General features: G+C 39.4%; 1 protein-coding gene across 2 annotated transcripts in view; it reads right to left on the bottom strand.

The window, feature by feature from the left end:
• Positions 1-1,548: 1,548 nt before the first annotated feature.
• The window catches only part of PDE6H (phosphodiesterase 6H), a 36,334-nt gene continuing 17,591 nt past the window's right edge, over positions 1,549-20,291 (bottom strand). For both annotated transcript variants that reach the window (XM_036094688.2, XM_036094690.2), the window contains exons 2-4: positions 5,540-5,713; positions 4,307-4,347; positions 1,549-2,050 (exon numbers count right to left, since the gene is read on the bottom strand). In XM_036094688.2, the coding sequence (XP_035950581.2) occupies positions 1,974-2,050; positions 4,307-4,347; positions 5,540-5,713 (292 nt within the window). In that variant the 3' untranslated portion in view covers positions 1,549-1,973. The remainder of the gene's footprint in view (positions 2,051-4,306; positions 4,348-5,539; positions 5,714-20,291) is intronic.

Genomic DNA, 20,291 nt, shown 5'->3' with positions numbered 1-20,291 from the left:
GAATTAGAAATGGAAATAATAGAATTCTAGGATTTGAATGGCTTTCAATTTATCTGTTGCAGCTTACCGCCAAATGCCAGAATACTTCATAAAATAGATCTGCTTCATCCGGTTCATTACAACTTCTCAAATATTTGCTGGCAATTATCATTTTTCCCCTCTAGGCTAAATATTATCAATTCAATTCCTTTGACAGTTCTTCATGTAGCATGGTTTCTAGATCTTTCTCCAGCCTGGCCATTGAGTATGGACCTCTGGGTGCATTCTTAAAAAGTCTAGAGAAACATTTGCAAAGTAAGCCAAATGTGGACCAGAGTCTCACCTAGCTGGAAAAGAACCCAGACCTCCGTAACCGAGAGGCATAGGGGAATAAACGGGTGCAGCCCGAGGCTCTGGCTATCAAATGGAGCCTAGATGGAAAAGAGGTCCATAGGTGGAGTCCCTGCTAAGGGGGAGGCACACGTCCCCACTAACATTTGGCATGTCACGGTTCCACTCTTGAATTTATGCTTTACTTTTTCTTCTGTACTTTTTTGTTTCTACTAAGGGGGGAACAGAAATGGAATTCTAGTCAGGCTAAGAATTAAAATAAAAAAAAAAATAGGAGTGCTTTAAATTCCCATGGTCTGGAAATCCACAGTCTCCTTACCCCCTACCAATCCAGATGCCTTCCTTGGGCTTCCAGTCTTCTGGCCAGAGGTCAGTAGGTCATTTGTGCAAAATGGTACAGAGCCTGCAGCACAAGACATTTTCTAGAGTGCTGAGCTCCTTGAATTCTCATTCTTAGACTCTGCAGACCTCAATGTCATGGAATTATCACTGCCGTGAACCTTACATTACCTGATTCAGGCGACCTAGAGGATCCAAAGTGAGAAATCTTTGTCCTAAATTACAGACTAATTTACTGGTCAAGCCAGGATTAGAACCCAGATCCCTTTCCTCTCTATAATCCCGCCTCTCTCTTGAGTTAATTTACTCTATTCTTTTACCACAGATTACAAAACTGAAATGAAGAAATTAATACAGCTAGTACCCAAAGCAACCAAGTCAGACAGAGGCAGCCTTTGAATTGCACAATTGCCTTGAAAGTACTGGGGAAAGATAGCTATGTGCACATTACATTTGACACAACCTCAAGGGTGAAGCAACCCATCATTTTATTTAGAGGGTTCAACTACCTGTCTTTGCATCTGAATCTAAACTTTATAGCATTTAAATCTTGTCAATTAACTGAGCCAAGGCACTAAAAGGAAGGCTCACATTATCAGATTCCCGAGTTTAAATCACCAGTCTTCCATCAACATAAGGCTGTCCAATTTGTACAAACTGCATAGGACCTCAGGGATAATCCAGTTCAATAAAATTTAGACCAAGAATGTGCAAAATTTACTAACTTACAAAGCAGAATCAGGCTTGACTCTTATTCCTGTGCTCTTTCATATGCACTGTGCTTGTTTCCTGGAGGACTGTGCCTTCTTTGTTTAACTGGCTCTCAGAACAGGGCATCAGATATTTGCATATAGCATTTAATACAACTGCATCATTAGATTCAAGATAAGTATCTCCTTTATTAAATGAGAAAGGGAAGGGAGTGACATAAATGTCATCTTAAAAAGCTACTACTAATTACAGGGAATGCTTACTACAAACAGATTTGAAGGACTTAACAAATAAAATTCAGAGAACTATCAATGAATTCTAACCAGCTGATAGGGAAAGGTGGTCAAGTTTGAAATGCCCTAACAAAAGTCAATTTGCATCCACTATTCCAAGCTGAACTATATGGCAAGAGAGAGTCTGACACTAAGAGAACTCTTCGTAGCAATTTAGGGAAACGACTGTGTAAGCTGAAGAAACTGTAAGCTGAAGAAACCACTACCGAACGGTGCTGAATTTCAAGACTCTGGCAGATCAATAGGGCAAAAGTAATCAAAACTCCAGCAGATGCTGTTGATGACAGAACCTCTGGTGCATCAGATGATCCCAAATTGAGCAAGCTCATGCAATTCCAGGTGGCTGAATGCCTCCCAGGGACAAATCACCGTGATATCTGCAAGAGAGGGAAGAAGAACTTGTAAGCCAACCTCTCCCCCTGCCCCTCAGAGCCTCAAGAAGACTTCTTTTGCTCAAGAAGACATCCTTCGGGCAGAGACACCTCACTCCTCTCTCCTATTCATTGTCTCAGTAACCAGGAAGTTATCTAGAATGGCCCTGCCACCCAGGAAGAATTTGACTGATTGCTTAATTAATCCCTTGCAGGGTTCTGATGCCCCCAGAACAGGCCCCCCTAGGTAGGCATCTTCATTGGTTTCATTCTATACCTCTTTGGAGAGATGACCCAAGATTTTTGACTGGAGCTAGCCTGGGGGCATTGAGGGTTGCAGGTCACTGATCAAACTGGGCCTCCTCAAAACACAACCACTATGGAAGGAACACAAGTGGAATTCTAGTCAGGCCAAGGCTTAAAATGAGAAATAGAAGCATTTTAAATTCCCATGATCTGGAAATCCACTGCCTTCTTACTCCCTACCCATTCAGATGCATTCTTCTCTGACTCACTTTTTAGGTCCTTTACATTTTGAAATGTCTACTATATCCAGTCACATACTAAGAAGTAATCTCAAGGCATCTGCTAATCCAATTTTTTGCTTCAAGCAATAAAATATTATTATCCCTGAATTACAGAGAAGCTGACTGGAACACAAAGAGATTAAATACCTACAGAAAAATCAGAGTTATAGAGATGGGACTAAAACCAAGTCAAAGATCTCAGATCTCCCCTCAGTATAAAGCTCTTTCTAGTATTCCAAATATGTTAAAAGCAAATACAATGAGAATTGCCTGGTAAGGACACTGATTACTGATTACACCATTTATCAAAAGTGTACTGGATGAGTTGAAAACATGTCCACTCAACAACCTGCACAATGGGGCACCTGGGTGGCTCAGTCTGTTAAGCGTCTGCCGTCGGCTCAGGTCATGATCCCAGGATCCTGAGATGGAGTTCCCTATCGGGATCCTTGCTTGTCAGGGAGCCTGCTTCTCCCTCTTCCCACCCCCTCTCATGCTCTCTCTCTCGCTATTTCTCTCTCTCTCAAATAAATAAATAAAAATCTTAAAAAAAAAAAAAAACCCTGCACAATGGTGTTCATAGCAGTATTATTCATAATTGTGAAAATTTGGAAGCAACAAAATATCTTTTAATAGGATAAGCAAATTGTGATACAGCCATAGAATGAAATATTATTCTGTGGTAAAAAAATGAACTGTCAAGCCATATAGAACATGGAGGAACTTTAAATGAGTAAATATTGCTAAGTGAAAGAAGCCAGGCTGGAAAATCTATATACTGTATGATTCTAACTATATGACAATCTGGAAAAGGCAAAACTTTTGAGAGTAAAAAGATTCGTGGTTGTCATGAGTTTGTGGAGGGTGGGAGAAGGGATGAACAGGTGGAGCACAGGGGATTTTTAGGGCATCTATTCTGTATATACCTGTAGTGATGGATACACAACATTGTGCCTTTGTCAAAACCTGGACAACACAAAGAATGAATCCTAATATAAGCTATGAATGTTAGTTAATAATAATGTTACCAATACTGGTTCATCATTTGTAACAAATGTACCACACTAATGCAAGATGCTAATAATAGGGGAAACTATGTACAGGTGTATGGAGGAGCTCCATACTTTCTGCTTAAGTTTTCTGTAAACCTAAAACAGCTCTAAAAAATAAAGTTCAGTGTTTTTAAAAGGAAGATCCAGTTGTTTTCATTCATATCCAACAAATCAAATTATACTAGCCGACTAAAAAATATTGTATTGGAGTGCCAGAGGATATGTAAAAAGAGGAAGTTGGTTAGGGAGTGGTTTGTCTGGTAGAGTGAAAAAGTTCTCCAGGCCCCTCCCTTGTTTCCAGTACCTCACTCTGTGGCCTCAGATTGTCACTTCATTCCTCTCTGTCTCAGATTTCTCTTCTGAAGAAAGGATGAAGTTGGGATAGATGAACCCTGAGAATCTTTCTACCATGAAAGTCTACAACTCACCATTAGATGTCCTCAAGTGTTGTTTAACAGAACAAGAGGATTTAGTATCTTTGGACCTTAGCTTGCTCTCTGTTAGAGTTTTTGCCTCTGGGCACATGTGTACTTGCTTAGGAGATTAAACTAAGCCCCACACTTCTATGTCTTCAAGGATCTGCTGCCTTAGCTATTTCTTGTAATTTTTCATGGCCCTTTGAGGCCTAAAGTATGGATAGTGGTGAAGTTCCAAGTGAAAGTCCATGGCCTTGGGTGGCTCACCTGTTCCTAGCCCCTCCATGCCTGGAATGTCATCTCCAAACCTATGGGAAAAAAAGAAAAATTAGCTGACATCAGAGTGAAAGGATCTCATACCAAGAGCTTCCTGACTAAGGGGGAAAGAAGAGGTTTAACTTTTTGTCTTTGAGAAATATCTTTTATTTGCATTGACCTGGGGAAAAGATAAAGTCACTCAGGCTGGTTTCAGACAGTGTGTCCCTGTGGAGAGATTTTCCCTTCCTAAAAATTTAGCCTAAGACAACTGAGAGCCAAATAGAACTATCCCTGGGGCAATTTAGTCAAGCTCCACTTTTAAAAATAGAAATTGGAATGAGGGTCGCCTGGGTGACTCAGTCGGTTGGGTGTCTGCCTTCGGCTCAGGTCATGATCCCAGGCTCCTGGGATCCAGCCTCACATCAAGCTCCCTTCTCAGCGGGGAGTCTGCTTCTCCCTCTCCCTCCGCTTCTCCCCCTCTGCTTGTGCTCTCTTGCGCTGTCAAATAGATAAATAAATAAAATCTTAAAAAAGAAAAAAAAATTGGAATGAAAACACAGTACGAAAGACATTTAAATGATTAATTCATCCATTTGGTTAGCTACCCAAAAGCATTTATCAAGCATTTACTATGTGGCAGGCATTGTATTAAGCATAGGGAATTGAGGAAAAAACTAATTTTCTCTGAGGAACTTCAATTTCAGAGAACAGATGTAAATAAACAAATGTAATAATACAAGTTATGACAGCTGAATGTACAAAATGCAAACATGGAAGCCATGATCACATTTGTCTAAGAGAGTCAGTCATGGCTTCAAAAGAGAAATTAACATATGAGAGTATGTTAAATAAGTAGGATTTTGCCAAGAAGAGAAAGAGAAAAATAAAGAACTGAAGACTTAACATTTGAAGCCATAAAAATAAACTCTATGTTCTGGAAATGGAAAGTGTTTTAGTACTCCAAATTAAACCACAAGGTGTACTGGTGAAGAGGAGTGGTCAAGAAAAGTCTGGAAGGTCAAGTCAAAGGTTGCTGTGACAGGCTCCATTTGCCATGTTAAATGTGACCGCAGACCTGAGGGGTGAGAGAGAAAGCCTTCCAGGGCTAACAACGTGATTCAGCAAAGATTGTGGTAGAGAGGAAAATAGAGGATGGGGTGGAAATCTTTGTAAGTCTATTTAATATTGGGAGCATTAATTTCTCAAAAAAATAGAAAGTCTTCTTTTTCATTTTGGTCTTACCCTTTCACACCTTTCTTAGGAGGCTTGCTCTTGAATTGGCGAGTCTGTCTCTGCTTGAACTTGGGGGGCCCCTTGCGTGGGGTAGTGGGACCCTGGTTTGAAGCTGGAGGAACCAAAGTAGCGTTGTCACTCATTCTGATGTCCCTGGGTGTCTGATGGTTCTCTTTCAGGTTCCTTAGATGGTGAGAGGAAAAAAAAAAAGGCCCTTCAGGGTACAGGGACCATTGCTTCTTAGATCCTCACTGGAAATGCCGGAAAAGCTCAGGACTTTGTGTGCACAAAAGGGAAGAACTTACCAACTTTTAAAGAGATTTTCAAGAAAATATGGTATAAATCAATGGAGGCACTCAATGTAGTTGGATGTAGACTGACAACAGATAGATTTTTACAAACCAAAAATCTAGGCAGATGTGTTGTGTCAATAAATCATCACTAGCTTCCTCTGTGAATTTATTATGATATGTACTGCCCCTCTGTGATCACCACTTCCACCATCTGTGAAGAGAGGGAAATGGACTAAATGCTATCTATAGTCTTTACAGCACTGATACATTCTTTAAGCTTTATATATTTTTCCACCCAACTACACAATAACCTGACTCTTAATGTTTATTTCCTCATATTTTATGGGCTTTTTACTTTACAGTCCTTACTTTGTTTAAACCTCATGTAATCAAGATACTTCTTTCCTAGTTCTCGGGAATAACAAAGTAGTCATCTGGACAGGGGAGCTCTGAGCCAGAAACACCTAACCCCCATGTAGTATGTGATACATCCCAGTACACACACACACACACACACACACAAAGGAAAATCAACGGAAGGTGATTAAGTAGTAAGTTTATGCTTTAACTCCATATCCAGACATGAGGTTTTTTAGCCACCCATTTCTCTGAAATGTTCTACATTTTCTCCTATCCAAATCATGGACTTATCCAATATGATTTTCACAGACTTTGATTTTAGCTATAGAAATGTACATTGTCATTCTTCAAGTACAAATAGAGATGCATTAACAAGATAAATTTTAAAAGTAAATATGTTAAGCTAAAGGATGACTTTTCTTCTTTCTCCTTTTCTATCACAAAAGTTGATAACACTTTTCCTGGGAAGGAAGATTCTAAAAAAATTCCAAAGAACTTCTAAGTAGCCTTAATCTCTTACCCTGAGCTAAACCCTTCCATGCTCTGCTACCTGGAAGATTTATTTATTTATATAATCTACCAATTATAGATTTATGCTAATATTCTTAGCTTCAGCTCTCCCTGACCATCTTTGGCCCATGCTAACCATCTTTCTCTTTCTCCACCACACTGAACATGCCTCAAATGTTATATTGTATGACTTCGAGTTCATCGACTTTTTCTTATTACTTTCAAAATGAGTTTAAATTATTATCCTTGCCTAAAGGATATTTTTTTCCTTATCTTCTTTTCCTCAATTACTATTTTCATTTTCTCCTGCTAGTTCTCAACTTCTTCCACAGAAACACATTGACTAATCTGTGACTAATCACCAGGGATGGTGAACCTGGCCAAGGTTCTTGATCACTTGCTCATGCCATAGATCTTGTATTAATTCTCCACTGGATTGTGCTCCAGTGGGCTTCTTTTTCCATTTTTGTTCATTTCTGTGGCCTCAAAACCTAGAACAGTGTCTGGCATATAGCAGATATGCCACATATATTTGTCGAATGGGTGAATAAATAAATGGAGAAGTTGAACTAATACCTTGAACTTTGGGTCATGAGATCCTGACCCTGTGACTCCTCCACCAAACCATAGAGAAGGCATCAGTTGGTCTTCATCTCACAAAGCTCTCAGTGGCTTTAGGAAATGGGCTGCCAGCTCATCTGTTCACTGAATCCAGTTCTTGTGCTGTGGACCCTCTTTTGCCCTGATAAACAGGCAAAGTTTGTGTCTCTTCCACGTGTGGTTGGAACCATAGAAACTGCTGGTGGGCAGCCAAGAGCAGCATTATTCTCAGAGTTTACTATCAGTAACTGACACATCCCAGCTCTGACAAAGCCACAGAGGAAAATTAGAGAATTTCTCTCAGATCAAGATTTTTGGACTTCTCAATTCTTTCAAAATAGTAAGAAAGCACAAATTTTCCTTTCTCTCATCTGGAGAGCTTACTAGGATTAGGATTACCAGATTTAGCAAATAAGAATGCAGGACACCCAGTTAAATTTGAATTTCAGATAAATAACAAATGGGGTTTTTATTATAAGTATATCCCAAATATTTCATGGTACATACTTATACCAAAAAAATTATTTGTTGTTTATCTGAAATTATAATTTTACTGGGTATCTTCTATTTTTTTTATCTAGCTGTTCTATCTAGGATCCCACTGTGTTAGATCCAGAGTCTATAATATGAGGGCCTAAGGTAAACTAATCAGTCAAATTACCCTTTGGGGGCAATGCAATGTAAAGACTATGTGCTTTAGAATCAAATAGACATAGTTTCAAATCCCTGCTCCACAAAATCTGTCTATGTGACCTTGGATAAATTGCATAACTTGTCTGGACCTCATTCCATCTATAAAATTAAATATACCTTCTTTTTAGAGTTATGGGGAAAAGTAAAGGGCATAATGTGAATAAGTGTTTGGTGCAAGGTGCTCAAAAAAAAAAAACAGTAACTATGTAATAGACCTTATAGGAGTCAAGGAAGCCAAGCAAACAAATTTATGATGGGAGACACAGGTTCACCTGCCCTCCCTACACCCTTTCTCCTGGGCCAACTGTTGAAGAGCCCTTGTCATGTACCAGAGAGGTGACTGTCATCAGCACTTGCTGGGTAATCTTCTGTATCCCTTCAACATCCTATTAATTAATGTCTGGTCTTGAAATTCTGCCTTAAGCTTTCCTTGGATTCCTTTGACATCCCCAAAAGCAGCCCCAAAGAACTTAAAACTCACACTTGATTTCCATCTTTCCTTGATTATACTTCCCCTTTTTTCTTGTAAATTTCTTTTGCATATTTACATATATAATTTTGAAGTTGCACCTCTAGGCTCAGATGGAGTTCCCGTTCCTGTCTAGGTGTGATGTATTATGTAAAGGGATTCTCTTCAGAAAGAGTTATATAACAGTTGCCTGGTTAATGCCTGGATCCTCATGATACTCAGGGTTTGCACTATAGGTAAGAATTTTATGTTTATTGTGCATTTCATGTATAATATTTCATTTTTGAGTATGTAGGACAATCAACTAACTCACAGAGTGTTTCTGTCATGGATGTGCCCTCCAGTTCTCCCTGTAAAACCTTTGGGAGAAGCAGAACAAATATGACCCTTTCCTGCCTTGGAAGTTAGTCTTGTCCACTACACATATCACCAGAGGTTAAACTTACTCTGCCCATGCTTTCCCAGGAATTAAAAGGGCATCCCCATGCTAAGTAATCCTCAATCTGATGTCAGACTTGCTTTTAGCTGTAAGAAGATGTTTCACATTTTTCCTCCCCAAAGTGTCAAGTAATTCATTCCTTTGTGAGACAGAATGGCTTTCTGTTTTTAAAGCAATGTTAGCCCTTCCCCTTTTGAAGAGTATGAACTGTTGTTCTGCAGAAGGAAGTGGATGCAGCAAAGTAATATGTCAAAGCATGGTTTTGTAGGGAACCAGGGTTCATGTCACCTTGGACCCAAGGCAGCAGAGCTCAGCTGTAGGAAGCTACGGAGGATGATCATCCATAAATCCCAGCTAAGGAAGAGCAGTTTCAGAAGGTCCGGAGTCAGGATTTCTGATGCTGCTATTATCACCCCAGACTTCCAGGTCTCTCCTTCTCAGCAAAGATATAAGCAAATAGACAATTCTATTGTTGAAGGGCTAAGAGAGGGGGTGAGGAGGAGATAGGTGCAGGAGTGGTTTCCCTGCGCTGATGGGGTTGGGCCCATAACTGTCACCAGAATCCTGCTGTGGCAGAGAGAATCAAATAATTTGGAAAGCCAAGAAAGACCTAAACCAAAGCCATGAAAAGACAAAAACAAAAGTCCAGCTAGTACCTTCTTTCATACTGGAACAAACAAACACTTTGACCTCCGAGGAAGAAGGCTAAGCCACCCACACTGCACTGGGGTCATTCCAGCTGCTCTTGACTCTCTTTCTCCTTATCCTCACACTCTCATGTCCCCCCTCTTGTATTTTGGTCTTTTTCAAGCACACCCTGGGAGTAAAGAACTGTTTGTTCTGTGGTCATTTAGTACCCCAGATCCCTCCTTTCCCAGAAAACTGGAAGCCACAAAAAAGGAGTCAGTTTAGGGTTCTTTCAAAATGAGTTTAGTAATCAAGTTTTGCAGTGACCTTGTAATAATCAAATTTTACTTATTAGCTGGCTGCATGACATTATAAGACAACTTGGATGTATTTCCTTCATGTTTTCTCCTAGTTTCATTCCTGGCCCCAGTCCAGGCCCACTGGTTCAGTGTGTTTTCTTCCATTTCTTTATTTTAGAGCCAGATCAACCCTCCACCACCCACAAAGCCTTGCAATTACAACCTACTTCAACACCAGAAGTTGAGAAATACTCACAGAGTTGAATGTTGCTCCCATAAACTGCCCAGTTGCCTTCTTCAAAGTAGATGAATAAAGGATCTTTGCATCCTGATTTATCTCCCTGTAATACTCACATGCTTCGTAATCCCACTGTTATGAGCTTAGAGTACCAACCCAGGTGCAAAGAAGTTAGAAGAACAAGGGGTGAGACTGGGACAGGCTTAGGAGTTTTCTGATAATTGACTACTCTCACAAAACTGACTTGGGCTCTCCTTTGTCAGTAAATAGGTATTGAAACCACAAATGCACACAAAGTGTTGATATCCAGGGGTATATTTGTAGTTTGTGATTCAATATCTCTTGTCTTCCTTCATTCCCACCATTAGTCCTTGCTATCTCCCATTCCATCCCTTTCCCTGACACCCCAATCATAAGTCAATCCCCACCGCAAACACATCATGTCATAATTCTTATGGGAAAGAGGAGAGTGAATCATAGTGTCCCCTGCTTCGGTGGGGACACTGGGATGGTGATTGTGTGAGCAATGACATTGAAAAGTATAAAATATCTGTCCCTAATAGGTTCTGTATATATTTCCTCAGTAAGATGGAACCACAAATCAAAAATGACACAAAACTCAGTGATACTTGACAGAGAAAGAACCCAACTTATAGCTGATAACTGTTAACTGATGGCATTTATTTGAAAATTGATTGCTGGATCTTCCATATCAAAGGCTTCAGGGTATAAGGCTCAGGCTACAATTCAATTCATTGGTACACTTGGCTTCAGTCTTTCGATTACACTGAGCCACTAGTATTAATTTGTACATCACTTTATATAGACCTTAGTCCATATGCTAGTATCATTAAGCTCTTTTGAAAAATTTATCATAGAGAAATAAAGTGGTTTATTCAAGACTGCATATAAAGTTAGTAATGCAGCCAGGATCAAGGCCCAAATCTGGGAACACCTTGCATATTCTGCTATCTTTCTATTATACTATAGCAAAGCAGAATAGACCAAGGTGCATGTGTTGTTGGTGTCTCTCAGGCCTTACCATGAATTGTAATGTGCCTTCCCTAGATTGTTACTTGTTAGAGAATTGCACTCCATAAGATTATAGAGAAAGAAGGTCAATTTATCCTTCCCAGGAGGGGAAAGATTCTAACTGACAGTCCCAAGCAGATTACATGGGCAGCTAAACAGCTTATGCGGTTTTTTTGATAAGCTTTCCTTTGGTCTTCACCAAAATTAGAGGAGTTTTGAAGCAGCAAATGCATTGCAGAGCCAGCAGAGTGTTTGGTGTCTGGATGAGTCTTTCCACTCTCACCTCTGTGTCTCCATTACCATTCAGACCTTCCTCTACTCTTATACACCAGGCACATAGATATTGAGATTCTTATCTGTGAAACCCTCACCCATTCTCTATTTCTTTGTTGAAGAACTGCAACTCATACAGACAGTAAAAAGAGCAATAAGCTGAATGTTCTAGAGTGTTGTTACTCAAAGTGTAACAGCATCTGCACCACTTGAGCGTTTGTTAGAAATGCAGGACCTCAGGCCCTGCTCCAGACTTACTAAACCAGAAGCTGTGTTTTAACAAGGTATCAAGGTGATTTATTTGCATAGTACTATTGTAGACCCATGTACAGGCTTGATTTCACATCTCTGCTATGTGACAAGATTGCCACCTCTTCAAGTCTCAGTTTCCTCATGCCATATGACATAATGCGCCAAGCTTCTCAATTTTTTCCATCCCAACACATTTGAGAAAGATAAACCACATTGATCAGTAACAGGATTTGTAACCGGTGATTCTCAGTGTTGGAGGAAGAGGGAGGGTGTTGTACCATGACTCTTCTCCTTCCCAGGGAGAGCCAGAAGAATGGAATGTGAGGAGTGAGATGTATGACCAAGTATATAGTTTGAAAAACTCTTCTAAAGTGAATCTAATTTAGCTCTCAAGGATTTATGATTAGAAAATTCTTAAATTGCTTTAAGGACTTAAAAATTTATTTTCTATCCAGTTCTGGACCAAGATGGAATAAATATACTTCTCCCCATTCCTCTACTAAGTATAGCTAAAATTCCTAGATATTATATATAGAACAAACATAAGACTATTTTAAAAGGTCAAGAGAAGAAGAGAGACCAAATAGGGAATTTAGTGCCCTAGGAACAATGTGGCAGTAAATTCCTTGAGTTCTCTGTTAGTTTTGTATATCCTGAACTAGAGGCAAGAGAGGCAGCAACCCAGAAACACAAACAGAAGCAGATAAAAAAAAAAAAAAATCCTCTCAAAAAGCCTACTCTTTCTAGACAAATGACCAGAGAAGATGTAATCTAGTAAGGCAGAAATAATTAGACAAAAATCACCCTATGCCATGGAAACAAATCCAACATCAACAAATCCAACATCATGGTGGGGGTGGGGGGACGCCAATATCAACCCCATCAGCACAAGTTGAGTAACCAGACTTCCATCCTGGCCCAGCTATAATTAGGTAGCCCTACCCCACCCCCACCTGAGTAGTATCAGAGAAGGTCACATGGGGATCTTAGACCTTCATCTCCAACCAGTGATAATGAGGTACCCTCTTCCTTCCTACCAGAATGGTGTCAGAGGAGGCCAAGTGGGGAATTTTCACCACTATTCAGCAATAACAAGGTCCCTAAAGAAGAATAAAATGAAAATTTTAGAACTGAAAATTACAATAACCAGCATAAAAAATTCAATGGAGGCTTGACAACAGAAAAAAGACAAAAGAAAGAATCAGTGAACCTGAAACTAGAACAACAGAAATTACCCCATCTGATCAAAAGAGAGAAAATAAATAGAAAAGAAGAAGGAGGCGGAGGAGGGAGAAGAAGAAGAACAACAACAACAACAGCAACCACCACCACCACCACCTCAGAGACCTCAGAAATTAAAAGATCTAACATTCATGTCATCAGAGTTCCAGGAGAGAAGAAAAGGATGAGGCTAAAACAAGTACTTGAAAAAATAGTGACTGAAAATTTCCTAAATTTGTTGAAAGACATAAGCCTATGGAATCAAGAAGCTATCAAACTCCAATGGGATAAACCCAAAGAAATCTATGCCAAAGCACATCATAATCAAATGACAAAACTAAAGACAAAACAAATTTTGAAATCAATTTAAATATATATATATATATATATATATATATATATATATACCACCTTACCTAGAGGTGGAAAAATGGAATGATGGAGGATTTCTCATCAGAAACCACAGGGCCAGAAGAAAGTAACACAACATTTTTCAAGTCCTGATAAAAATAGAATTGTCACCTCTGTCTGTGAATTTATCCTTCAAGAAGGAAGGGAAATAAAGACATCCTAATAAAGGAAGACTAAGACAATCTATCACCAGAAGACCTACATTAAAAGAATGACAAAGGAAGTTCTTAAAACAGAAAGGAAATGATAATGAAAAAAAGAAATTTTTGAACATCTAGAAAGAAAAAACACCAAAAAAAGAGAAAGTGTGGGATACAAGGGGATGTGTGGAAGACAGGAAACTCAACCACATTCAGCAGGGCTTGTGGAGACTTAAACATGGTTCAAGACACTGTGACGTTCTAAAGATCTGGTCAGTTTGTATCTTCAGGGACTGTATCCATTATTCCTTGTTCCAAGTGACTGTTCTTTCTAGCTGTTCCTCTACTACTCCTGCTGCCACTGAGTCTTAGAGGATTTGAGTTGCCTGGCTCATCAGCAGCAGTAAGTACACACTGCCTCAGTGAGACAGAACGAGTCTACCAGGTTACTTAACTGGTCATTGGCTAGCCTCATCAGGGCTGACTTTTGATCAGTTGTCTATCTCCGATCTCATCAACCAGGTAATGGAGTCACATGGCTCTAAAGAAGGTGATTAATGACCAAGACGTTTCTCTGGATGAACCTTGGTTGTGCTGGACACACTAAGATTTCAAAGACATAAGAAATAAAGCCAGCAGAAACCTTGCTGGGAAAAGAACAAGAATTATTGGTATATGTAATGACATCAATGAATATGAAGCACATTTTCCTCAGTGAAAGAATCCAGAGTTGAAAGGCTCTGATAGTTTCTGATTTCATTAATGACATTCACAAAAGACAAAACTATGAGGTTGGAGAACTAATCAGTAGCGGCCAGGAGTTGAGAGAAGTCACTGCATGTAAAGGGACAACGCAAAGGATTTTAAAGGGTGATGGAATTATTTGGTATCTTGATTGTAGTGGTGGATCTACAACTCCATGCATTGGTCAAAACACACAGAGAATGAGTTTTACTGTATGCAAATTTAAAAACGAAATATCATAAAACTCCTTTTAAAAATTATGTTTCATAGTTCTATAATTCTTGGTTCTTGATACTTGCTGAAAGATGGGAAAGTATTAATCACATACAGAAAGAGAGTTAAAGGGCAGGTACTAAGTAATTAGAAAGTAATTAAAATTTTAGCTGTCCTATAAGCTCCTTACACAAGTGCTAATCTCTAATCCTTCTTTAGTGTTTCTTAAAATACCTTTGAGTAGGAAGACACACATCAAAGACACATTTCCTCTACATTTGGATTCTCCTAGACTGAGATTCCCACTCTGATTAATACACAGCGGACTCCAGAGAGGAACACCCTAAATGTGAAGAAGGAAGGTACAAAGCTGTCTCCCCCTTCTCCTACTATCCCATGATATTTATGCATTTTCCAGAACAACATTGTTAATCTTGAAAAAAATAACTTATTAATTAAAAATACAATACTCCCTTTCAGAAAATAGGGAAGAGGGAACAGTTCTCAACTCGTTTCATTAGGCCAGTTTTACCCTCATAAAATTTTTTAACACTAAAACCAAAGACAGTAAAAAGGAAAAATACTGACCAATTTGTCTCATAAATTTAGATGTAAAAATCCTTAACAAAATATTAGCAACTCAAATACGGGAATATATAAAAATAATAATACACCATGATCAAGTGAGATTTATTCCATGTACGCAAGACTATTTAAAGCCTAATCAATTAACATAATGCACTATATCAACAGCCTAAAAAGAAAAATCATATGATCATATCAATTGACATAGAAATGCACAGAAAATGCATTTGGCAAAACCCAGTGCCCATTTATGATAACTCTCAGCAAACTAGAAATAGAGGGGAACTTATAAAGAGCATCTTCAAAAAAAAAAACACAAAAAAACAGCCAAACAAATAAACAAAGAAAACCCGACAGTTAACCTCATACTTAATTGTGAAAGACTGAATGCTTTTTCTCTAAGATCAGGGACAAGTCAAGGATGTGTGCTCTCATCACTCTTATTCAACATGGTACTGAAAGTTCTGGCCAATGCAATCAGACATGAAAAAAATAGAAAACATATAGTTTGGAAATGAAGAAATGGAGCTGTTTCTATTAACAGATGACATGATTGTCTACATAGAAAAATCCTAAGGAATCTGCATTTTAAAACTATTCTATAACTAATAAGTGAGTTCAGCAAGGTTGAAGCATGCTAGACTAATACAGAAAAATCAATTGCATTTATACATAACAATGAATAAATGGAAACTGAAACTTAAAAAGTAACATTATTCATAATTGCTCTAAAGAAAATGAAATACTTAGGTGTAAATCTAACAAAGCATGCACAAGATTTGTATGATTAAAAACTAAAAGGTCTAATTTTTTAAAAAGATTTTAAAAGAGAGAGAGAGAGCAAGCACGAGCAGGGGGAGTGGAGGCAAAGGAAGAAGCAGGCTCCCCGTTGAACAAGGAGGCTGATGCAGGACTCGATCCCAGGACCCTGGGATCATGACCTGAGCCAAAGGCAGACACTTAACTGACTGATCCACCCAGGCGCCCTACAAAATCTAATTTAAAAGAAATCAAAGCAGACCTAAATAGTTGAAAAAACATACCATGCTATGGAGTAGAAGACTCAACATAATAAAGATGTCAATTCTCACTAAATTGATGGATGTTTACTGCAATTCCTATCAAAATTCCAGCAAGGTTTTCTGTAGACATAGATAAGTTTATTCTAAAATGCATATCCAAAACAAATTTTGAAAAAGAAAAAAGTAGGGTGGGAAGGAATCACTCTTCCTAATGTTAAAGCTTACTGTATAGCGACAGTAGTCAAGACAGTGCAGTATGGACAGAGTGATAGACACACAGATCAGTGAAACAAAGTAAAGAAGCCAAGTGTAGACCCACACAAATATGCCCAATTAACTTTTGACGAAGGTGCAAAAGCAATTAAATGGAGGGGGGATAGCCTGTTCAACAAAAGGTGCTGGAGAATGAACATCTAAAGCCTGGACAAATGGTGCTGAGCATTGACATTTTGTCCACGGACATCATAAAAAAACAAAATAAAAAAAAGTGAATCTTATGTTGGCGGGGATGCGGAGAAAGGGGAACCCTCCTACACTGTTGGTGGGAATGCAAGCTGGTGCAGCCACTCTGGAAAACACTATGGAGGTTCCTCAAAAAGTTGAAAATAGAGCTACCATACGATCCAGCAATTCCACTACTGGGTATTTACCCCAAAGATACAAATGTAGGGATCCGAAAGGGTACGTGCACCCCGATGTTTATAGCAGCAATGTCCACAATAGCCAAACTGTGGAAAGAGCCAAGATGTCCATCGACAGATGAATGGATAAAGAAGATGTGGTATATATATACAATGGAATATTATGCAGCCATCAAAAGGAATGAGATCTTGCCATTTGCAACGACGTGGATGGAACTGGAGGGTATTATGCTGAGCGAAATAAGTCAAACAGAGAAAGACATGTATCATATGACCTCACTGATATGAGGAATTCTTAATCTCAGGAAACAAACTGAGGGTTGCTGGAGTGGGGGGTGGGGTGGGAGGGATGGGGTGACTGGGTGATAGACACTGGGGAGGGTATGTGCTCTAGTAAGCGCTGTGAATTGTGCAAGACTGTTGAATCTCAGATCTGTACCTCTGAAACAAATAATGCAATATATGTTAAGGAAAAAAAAAAAAAAAGAAGAAGATAGCAGGAGGGGAAGAATGAAGGGGGGGAAATCGGAGGGGTAGACGCACCATGAGAGATGATGGACTCTGAAAAACAAACTGAGGGTTCTAGAGGGGAGGGGGGTGGGACGATGGGTTAGCCTGGTGATGTGTATTGAGGAGGGCACGTTCTGCATGGAGCACTGGGTGTTGTGCACAAACAATGAATCATGGAACATTACATCTAAAACTAATGATGTAATGTATGGGGATTAACATAACAATAAAAAAATTTAAAAAAAGAGTGAATCTTAAATCTCACACTTTATGCACCTAACATTCCACACTAACCGCCACAGCTTGTATGAAAACTAGCTTAATGTGTATCACAGACTTAAGTGTACAACATAAATCTATAAAGATTTAGGAAAAAAAGAGGAGAAACTCTTCAAGGCCTTGGACTAAGCAAAGAGGTCTTAGACTTGCCAGCAAAAGTTCTTAACAGGGAAATTTGATATATTTGACCTCATCAAAATTAAAACTTTTGCTCTGTGTAAAACCCTGTTAAGAGCATAAAAAGACCAACTACAAGTGGGGAGCAAATATTTGCAAATTACACACCCAATAAGAGATTTCCCTCTAGAATATACAAAGAACTCTCAAAACTCAATACTCAAAAGGCAAACATGTCAATTAGAAAATGGACCAAAAATACAAACAAACATTTCGCTGAAGAGAATATACAGATGGCAATAAGCACATAAATAGATTTCGCCATAATCCTCCATTAGGGAAACACAAACTAAAACCACAATGAGGAAATGAATCAAGTATGGCTCTTTGGGAGGAGAGCATTCCTGCAGAGACAATACCTCCTGAAATGGGAACCTACTTCTCCTGTAAGGATTAGCAGGGGAGCAGGGGACTAGAATGGAGAGAACAAAAGAGTAGGGAGAGGAGTCTGGAGTGGTGCAAGGGGCCAGATTATGAGTGCACCAGTTATTGAATAACATAAAAATTACCTCAAAATTGGCAGCTCCTAACAGTAAACATCTGTTATATCCCACAGTTTCTGAGGGTCTATTCAGGAGTAGTGTAGCTGTGTGGTTCCTGCTCCGTCTTTCATGAGGTGATAGGCTGCTGGGACTACAGTCATCTGGAGCTGGAGGATTCATTTCCTGTAGGAAATAACTCACTCACACGGCTGTTAGCAGAAATCCTCATTTCTCACCATGTAGACCAATGTTGCTTATATGTCACCTCAGTGTCCTTATGACATGGCACCTAGCTTTCCACAGAACAATTGATCCAAGAGATCAAGAGAGAAGGCATGATGTCTTTTAGAACACAGCCTCAGAACTGACATAGCATCACTTCTGCCATGCTCTATTGGTCCCACAGACCAAGCCTGATACACACTGGGGCCATCTTGGAGGTTGGCTACCACAATGAGAACACCTGCAGCCCATGGCAAATGCTTCCATTTTATTATAAATGGGTAAAAGGTCCTTAGAAGTTTCAGATGGAAGGAATGATCTGGTCATGAGTGTGCTTCTTACTCTGACTACTCTGAGGAGAATAAAGCGTGAGGCTATTATGGAAGTGGAAAATATACAAAGGAGCTGTTATAAAAGTCTCTAGAGGCATGGTGATGGTAGGGTTAGGCTGCTAGCAGAGGAGATGAGAAGTAGTCAGCATGTTATATATTGAAAGTAGAGCTTGCGTAAAACAGGATTTTCCTAGATGTGGCCAAGTTCTCTTTTTATACTCTCTCAGGGTGGTCTCATCCATTTATATGGGTTAAACCAATGTTTCTCAAACGTCACAACTTACCTGCCGAGTGTTTTAAAACAGATTCCTGACTCCAGTCCTAGAGATTCTGATACCATGGGTCTGGAGTTGGCTTGATAATTTGCATTTCTAACAAATTCCTGGGTGATGCCCATCTGCAGATGCACAGACCACAGTTTTGGTAACCTGGTTGAAACTATTATCTATAGCCTGATGAAGTATAAATCATTAGTTTAGAGTTGAAATCCAGGCTTATATATCTTTCTGTCAAAAATCACCTCCTAGAAATGGCACAGTTGTTTTCAAACTCAACATGTCCAAACTCAAGCCATAACTTCCCCCAAGATATCTCTTTTCTTTTGTATTTTCTGTATCAATTGATACCACCAAGGACCCTGTCATTCTTGCAAAAAACCTGTAAGTCCTCACTCCTCCTCACCTTCATCCTTCACATCCCTCCAATCACCAAGTCATGCCAACTTCACCTAAGTATTTCTTCAGCTGCTAACCTCTGTCTATCCCTCCCACGAGTGCTTTAGTTCAGGCCTACACCGTCTCCAAACTGGTTTTGTTCCCAACAAACCCATCAACACAGATACCAGAGTAAACTATAGAGTAAAACACAAAACTGTTCATGAGCCTCCTTTACTTTCAATGGCTCTCCATCGCTGACAGGATCAATACCAAGTTCCTTATTAGCATAGCATGAGAGGTCTGCTGTGATGAGGACCCTGTGCCTGCCCCGCTCCAGGCACATTTATTATCCTTATATAATGTTCACTTTGAAGTCCAGCAACCTTGAGCAGCTTCTTTATAATTCCCTGCACATACCACACCATTTTAGGATGCCACGCCTTTGCTCATGGTTTCCCTTTCCTCAAATGCCTCCATTTCCAACCCTTCCCATGTCAGGTAGCCAACGTCTACTCTCCTTTATAGACTTAGCGCTGTAATCACTTCCTCCAAGAAGCCTTTCTTGATGTCCTTACTAACTTCTCTCATAATACCTCCTGTACATTTCTTAAGCACACACAAAAAATTTAATTTGTTTCTTTCTGTCTTCCTCATTACATTGGTAGCAACATGAGATCTAGGACAGTGCCTTAGAAGTGGGCTTATCTCTGGCCTTGTGCACAGGTCCTGGAATATAGCTGGGAATTCTTAAGGGCTTGTTGAACTTGGAAATGAACCTTTATGTCAAGGCTATGAACCCCTTCAGAATGTACTTCAATATGTCATATATACATATATATAAGAAAGGAAGAAACAGAAAAATTGGTCTTAGTGACCCCTATGGACACACAATTATACTCATATTCGTATTCATTTTTCTCTAAGACAACACACTAACCAGAGGAAAGAGATGGAGTGGGGGTGCAGAATGTAGGCATTTCTTTCTGATTTAGACAGATACCTATCTACTAAAGAACTTTACTCAATTTCTTGCATGATTCA

This window comes from Halichoerus grypus, chromosome 6, assembly GCF_964656455.1.
Source record: "Halichoerus grypus chromosome 6, mHalGry1.hap1.1, whole genome shotgun sequence".
Taxonomy (NCBI): domain Eukaryota; kingdom Metazoa; phylum Chordata; class Mammalia; order Carnivora; family Phocidae; genus Halichoerus; species Halichoerus grypus.
Note: the sequence above shows the minus strand (reverse complement) of the source record. Positions and strands in the feature narration are given on the sequence as shown.